At 40.8% G+C, this 6,956-nt stretch overlaps 1 protein-coding gene across 1 annotated transcript; it reads left to right on the top strand.

Moving 5' to 3' along the window:
• The first annotated feature begins 497 nt into the window (after positions 1-497).
• Positions 498-6,734, top strand: MAP1B (microtubule-associated protein 1B). The gene is made up of 3 exons (XM_009084852.1): positions 498-1,961; positions 4,908-5,146; positions 6,072-6,734. Exons 1-3 carry the CDS (start codon positions 545-547, stop codon positions 6,225-6,227), a joined length of 1,812 nt encoding a protein of 603 aa, XP_009083100.1. The 5' UTR covers positions 498-544; the 3' UTR covers positions 6,228-6,734.
• The last annotated feature ends 222 nt before the right edge of the window (positions 6,735-6,956 follow it).

Raw genomic sequence — 6,956 nt, 5'->3', positions numbered from 1 at the left:
AGAAGTAGATTATAGCCCTTCAGATATGCAGGAGCCTCCTTTTGTGCAGAAGCTATCACCTGTGGGGCAGTCATTTTACTCTCAAGAGAAAGATATTTCAGAAATTATTTCAGTTTCTCAAATTGAAGCTTCATCTTCAACTTCATCGGCTCATACACCTTCCCAGGTAGCTTCACCACTGCCAGAGGAAACTTTTTCAGGTGCTGTTCCATCCAGAGATATGCCATTGCATTCTTTTACTTCAGAAAAGGTGCAGAGCTTAGGAGAAAAGCTGTCACCAAAGTCTGACCTATCTCCATTAACTCCAAGGGAATCTTCTCCTCTATATTCTCCTACTTTTCCAGATTCACCTCCTGCAATCACAGAAGCCGTGTCAGCTAGTCACACACCTTTGTTGTCACAGCAAGTGTCTTCTGCCAAAGCCTTTGGTTATGAGGAGCCTCTAACAAAGCACAGTCCAGAACCTTTGTTCAGCCCAGAAAAGGAAGACTCAGAGAAAAGCAGCAAGTCACCAGAAGAATTTACTTATTCATATGAAGCCAGAATGAAAACTACTAGGTCACCAGAGAGTATTAGCTACTCCTATGAGGCAGCTGGAAAATCTACTAGATCACCTCAAGCCATGGATTATTCCTGTGAGATAACCAGAAAAACTGCTAGGTCACCTGAGGGCACTGATTATTCCTATGAGATAACCAGGAACCTTACTAGGTCACCTGGGGCAGCAGATTATTCCTATGAGATAATTGCAAAAAATACAAGGTCATCTGAGGTCACATCTTATCAAATAACAGGGAAAATGACCACGTCACCAGGGTCCACAGATTATTCCTATGAGACAGTTGCGAAAACTACCAAATCACCTGAGGCCACAGATTATTCCTATGAGATTACTGGGAAAGCTACCAGATCACCCGATACTATGAATTACTCCTATGAGACAACAGGGAAAACCTCTAAGTCACCAGAAGCCATTGGCTACTGCTATGAGACAATGGGGAGAACCCCCAGGTCATCAGAGGCCATGGATTACTCCTATGAGACAACTGGGAAGGTCTCCAGTTCACCTGAAGCCACAGATTACTTGTTTGAGACAACTGGGAGAGCCGCCAGGTCACCTGAAGCTACTAGCTATTCCTATGAAACAAGCGCACATTTCACTCCAAGTAAATCGTTAGCAGAATCCCGTCAAGATGTTGACTTATGCCTTGTGTCCTCTTGTGAATATAAACATCCCAAAACTGAGCTTTCACCCTCATTTATCAACCCAAACCCTCTTGAATGGTTTGCAACTGAAGAACAGTCTCAAGATCAAGAGAAGCCACTAACTCAGTCTGGGGGAGCTCAGCCACCTTCCGGGGGAAAGCAGCAAGGGCGACAGTGTGATGATACTCCTCCCACATCTGTGAGTGAGTCTGCCCCATCTCAGACTGATTCAGATGTTCCACCGGAGACCGAGGAATGTCCTTCCATCACTGCAGATGCTAATATTGACTCAGAAGATGAGTCAGAAACCATTCCGACAGACAAGACAATTACATACAAACACATTGACCCACCACCTGTCCCGATTCAGGATCGCAGTCCTTCCCCTAGGCACCCTGATGTTACCATGGTTGATCCAGAGGCTCTTCCAGTTGATCAGAATTTAGGTAAACCTTTGAAGAAGGACCTCAAAGAAAAGACAAAGACAAAAAAACAGGGTACAAAGACCAAATCATCTTCTCCTGTTAAAAAAAGTGATGGTAAATCGAAACAAGTGGCTGCACCAAAGCCAGCTATAAAAGAATCCTTAGACAAAATTTCCAGAACAGCTTCTCCAAAGAAGAAGGAACCTGTGGAGAAGGCAGCCAAAAATATTGCTAATCCAGAGGTGAAGTCTCGAGTGGAAGAGAAAGATAAGGACACCAAGAATGCTGCAAATACAACAACATCCAAGTCGGCAAAGACTGCAGCCACAGGTAAAGACAGATAGCAGTGCCCTAGTGTTTGAATTTTCTTAGTTGCAGTGTAGTTAGTTCACCTTTATATCAGCTGAGAATGTGGTTTGTAGCAATTCTCCAAAGAAAGTCAAGGTTTTAAGTATAAATCCAAAGTGTAAAGGCCATATTTAAATGCATGAAATTCACTAGTTTTACTTCTGCAATCTGAGAAAATTGATGTGAGTTTGCCCAAAGAGTACATAAAATAAAAGGAATTTAATACTAGCTGTTTAAACTGTTAATCACCTAATAGAATTAAAGTACCACTTCTGTAGGTGAAGTGAAATCAGTATTAATTTTGATTGTGTGATTGTGATGAATTGTGATTGTTAGCAGCAATTCATTGTGAGAAATAAGTAGGCACAATTCTCTTAACATAAATTATTGCAATTTAATATTGTGAGAGACAAAATCACTATCAGCCTTTTGATACTCTTATTACTTTGCTGACTTGATTTTAAAAGGAGAATTTAAAAAAATTACAACAGTAGTAAAAACACTCTCAGTGAACTCAGCATGTACATCACATAATCCTGTTAAAGTCTTATGCCGTCAGCGTTTTGACTAAACATACAGAAATTTAATGTCATTTTAAATGACTGTTGTGTATTCTAAGCAGCAATAAAATATGAATTAGATTACTGAAGGAGGCATTGTACAAATCTGTTGTTTCCAGCAGACCTTGTTAGGGAGTATTTGGGGGATACATTGATTTTACTGCTGTGAGGACTGATGTTCTGTTGAAAGCTTCTTTACAAGGAGCAGGTCTAGGATTCAGTACAAACATAACAGCATTCTACTGCCTTTAGCTTCCCCATTTTTAGTAGTCTACTGTTCCTTTCCTGCACCACATGTATCTGTTAACAGATACGTTTCAAAACAACAATATAGTTTCTCATGCTGTCCATTTCTGCAGCACTTCAGCTCTAAATGAGATTTTATATTTTTTTCCTTAAGGCAATATTCTCAGATATGTACAGGAGTAAGACAAGGCTCTATTGGTAGAGATTAGAGATTCAGAGTAGGTATTAGACTGTTAGTGTGGTCAGGCACTGAAATAGATTGCCTGGGGAGGTGGTGGAGTCACCATCTCTGGATGTGTTTAAGAGGTGGTGGAAGATACAGTTTAAGGTTTAGGGGTTACACTGAAGTGCCAGGTTAACAGGTGGACTTGATGATCTTAAAGATCTTTCAACCTCGATGATTCTATGGTAATGACATTGAAACGTATAATGTAACATCCAATATCTTACCCAGTGTTGATATCCACAAGTCAGAAAGATATATCACAGATTTTTTATTATCAAAGATAATAAAATATTTTGTAACATAACCAATAGTAAAAAATCTCTAATTCAGGAAATCTTATCATATAATTTGGCATTTTGTCTTATGAGGAATAGCAGGGCCTATATCAGGAACAGTGTGGTCAGCAGGACCAAGGAGGTGATTCTGCCCCTGGACTCGGTGCTAGTGAGGCCACACCTTGAGGACTGTGTGCAGTTCTGGGCCCCTCAGTTCAGGAAGGATATTGAGGTGCTGGAGCAGGTCCAGAGAAGAGCAACGAGGCTGGTGAAGGGACTCAAGAACAAGTGCTATGAGGAGAGGCTGAGGGAGCCGGGGGTGTTTAGCCTGGAGAAGAGGAGGCTCAGGGGAGACCTTATCACCCTCTACAATTACCTGAAAGGAGGTTGTAGTCAGGTGGGGGTTGGTCTCTTCTCCCAGGCAACCAGCAGTAGGACAAGAGGGCACAGACTCAAGCTCTGCCAGGGGAGGTTGAGGTTGGATACTAGGAAGAGATTTTCTATGGAGAGAGTAGTCAGGCATTGGAATGGGCTGCCTGGGGAGGTGGTGGATTCACCATCCCTGGAGGTTTTCAAGACGAGATTGGATGTGGCACTTAGTGCCATGGTCTAGTAACCACGGTAGGGTTCGACTCGATGATCTTTGAGGTCTCTTCCAACCAGGTTGATTCTATGATTCTATGACATGCTAGACAACAGTAATGGACTTTGCTGACCTTACAGTATGTAACCCAAAAGTGTGTGACCCTAAATTGAGTGTATTGCTCAGATAACTTTACCAAGCTTCATCAACATGAGAAGGCTAATAGACCATAAATGGTGATCTTCTGGATAAAATTACTGGTTGAATCCCGATTATTAGTTCACACTATGATCCAGTTTGTAACATAATACTTTTTTTTTTGCATAGTATTTTTAATGTGAGTATTTAAACATTGTACTTCCTTTTGACTGAAGATCTTAGAACAAATACATGTACTATGTACAGCAGCAAAGAGATGCTTTCTCCCGCTTTTTGTGGAAACAACAGACAAAAAAGCACTTGACACAATTTACTGCAGTAATTGTTTTAAAATTTTCTCTGTCCTCCTAAGTTCCTCTTCGACTCCCTTGTCACGTGTAGCAGCTTCCCAAAGTGCCTGTAAGGCAGCCTGAGCATATCAATAGCTACCGTGTCTTGCAGTGTACCTCAAATTTCAGGACTGCTTCAAATCTGAACAGCTCCCCATGTGATCCTAGGTTTTATAATTGTGTATAGCTAAGACTTTGAAAAAGCTGCACTCCTTAACCTGGAAAACAATACCACCATTTATTGAGTGGTAATTCGGTAATCACAGCCCTGCATAGTAATTGTTGGATAATAGTATATTACTGGGAAAGGTTCAGCCAAGTTTTTGTTATATGGTAGTGATTTTTTATTGTACTATGTAGTTCCAGTTATTCAGGTTTTTTCTCCCGTTACAATCATAACTGGACTACAATAAAGCTGGAACATGTCATTAAATGTAGGAGGATAATACCATAATTGGACATGTCTCACCTCAGTGGTTATAGCAATAATTAATAAATGCATGTATTTAACCAGCCTGTGATAGATTCTTTTGTTATTTGGTTTCCAAAGGACCTGGGAATACTAAGGTGGCAAAATCTACAGGAGTGCCTCCAGGACCTCCAGTGTATTTGGATCTGGTATACATTCCCAACCACAGCAATAGCAAGAATGTTGATGTTGAGTTTTTCAAGAGGGTGCGGTCGTCCTACTACGTAGTGAGTGGGAATGATTCTGCAGCAGAGGAGCCAAGCAGGGCTGTTCTGGACTCCCTGCTGGAGGGCAAGGCGCAATGGGAAACTAACATGCAGGTAAGGCTTTTTACTAGTATCACTACCTGGAAATTAGCCTTTTCTGGGAAATAACGACAAGAAGCTAGAGGACCTCTAGAGTGGATGGCAGCTGTCAGGAATGGGGTCCACAGGCGGGGCACCTTGTTTCACTGATGGTAAGAGATGACACATGAGTGAAAGACAGAGCTGCACAGCACTCAGCTGCTCCCACGTATGTGGCCCTTTAGACCTGCTCCTGGTGAATAAAACAGTTGAGAAGTGGCTTACAGGGCCAGTTGGCTGTTTCATCTTTTTACTACACCATATATGATCCAAATCTGGAAACACTGCATTTTTTAAGTAGGGAAGAAAAGTGAATATTTCACTCTTTATATGGTAATTACATATATTTGGAAATTTCATGGGCTTTTTCATCATGATGAATAAGTAAACAAAATATTTGGCCATAACCTTAAGGGCTGTCAGTGCAGATTACAGCCTGATGCTACTCTGGAAAGCTGTATCTCAGCACCTTACAAAACCAAAGTTTTATTTTGATAAACTACTTCTTTACAGTCATTTTGCCTTACCTACGTGTTGATTTATTTCCTTTTATCCATCCATTTATTCAAGTATTTATTGCATAAAGACTCACTCTTTATTGCATAAAGACCCATACTTGTTGGCTGGGGGTTCTTGCAAGACATTTTTCTTAACAACTATTTCCGTTGTCCATTCATCAGAACTTCTGTTTTGTGTTGCAGGTGACCTTAATCCCAACTTGCCTTACCTACGTGTTGATTTATTTCCTTTTATCCATCCATTTATTCAAGTATTTATTGCATAAAGACTCACTCTTTATTGCATAAAGACCCATACTTGTTGGCTGGGGGTTCTTGCAAGACATTTTTCTTAACAACTATTTCCGTTGTCCATTCATCAGAACTTCTGTTTTGTGTTGCAGGTGACCTTAATCCCAACTCATGACTCAGAAGTGATGAGAGAATGGTACCAAGAGACCCATGAGAAACAGCAGGACCTCAACATCATGGTTTTGGCAAGCAGCAGCACTGTTGTTATGCAAGATGAATCATTTCCCGCATGCAAGATTGAGCTGTAAGAAGACGACCTTGCATCACAAGATGAAACTTCGTTTCCAGAAATTCTTCAGTTTGAAAACACCTTTTCTAAAAATTCAACTCATCTATTCCAACTGCTGACTATATACCTGCCAAATGCTATACTGTGTCACAGTGATGCAAGTCACTAATTTTTTCAGTCTTTGTTGATTGCTAAGGGAAGTAACAGTCTTCCCATAGTAAAGTACAAATTACTACGAAAATACAGATCCAGTTGTGTCTCCGTGGAACATTTGGAAACCATGCACTAGCAACCCAATTGACTTCTGCCAGGTAGAGGCATTTGCCCTCTCAAGAAACATAAAGGGAGAAAGAGAGGGGTAGGAGGAGAAAGTAATAAATAATTAGGTACGCATTAGTCTCGTGGCAATAGATGTATCACTTACTGCAGTCTGCTTATGCTCTCACATGAGAAGGAAGTTTTAAATGTGTGTCAATATGAGCTATCACAATGGGGATCCTTTTTTTAAAGAATTAAGTTAGCTCAATTAAAGAGAGACAGAATGCAGTTAGGAGGGGATGTACAATCTAATCACTCATCAGCAGTTTTCCACTTTAATTTGAGCTCTGCATACTGACATACCATAACAATCATACGCCAAATATGCATGTAATCTGCACTCCATCCAGAAGCCTTTCTTTCAACATGCAGAATTATTGGTATAAGGCATGCTTCCAGTGAAAGCCCACTCACTCCAGCCAGAACTGAC

This window comes from Acanthisitta chloris, unplaced genomic scaffold (assembly GCF_000695815.1).
Source record: "Acanthisitta chloris isolate BGI_N310 unplaced genomic scaffold, ASM69581v1 scaffold2730, whole genome shotgun sequence".
NCBI classification, from domain to species: domain Eukaryota; kingdom Metazoa; phylum Chordata; class Aves; order Passeriformes; family Acanthisittidae; genus Acanthisitta; species Acanthisitta chloris.
Note: the sequence above shows the minus strand (reverse complement) of the source record. Positions and strands in the feature narration are given on the sequence as shown.

Coding starts and splice junctions, on each gene's coding strand:
- MAP1B (XM_009084852.1), top strand. CDS start 545: ATGAAAACTACTAGGTCACCAGAGAGTATTAGCTACTCCTATGAGGCA. Junction 1,962..4,907: donor GGCAAAGACTGCAGCCACAG/GTAAAGACAGAT, acceptor TGGTTTCCAAAG/GACCTGGGAATACTAAGGTG. Junction 5,147..6,071: donor AATGGGAAACTAACATGCAG/GTAAGGCTTTTT, acceptor TTTGTGTTGCAG/GTGACCTTAATCCCAACTCA.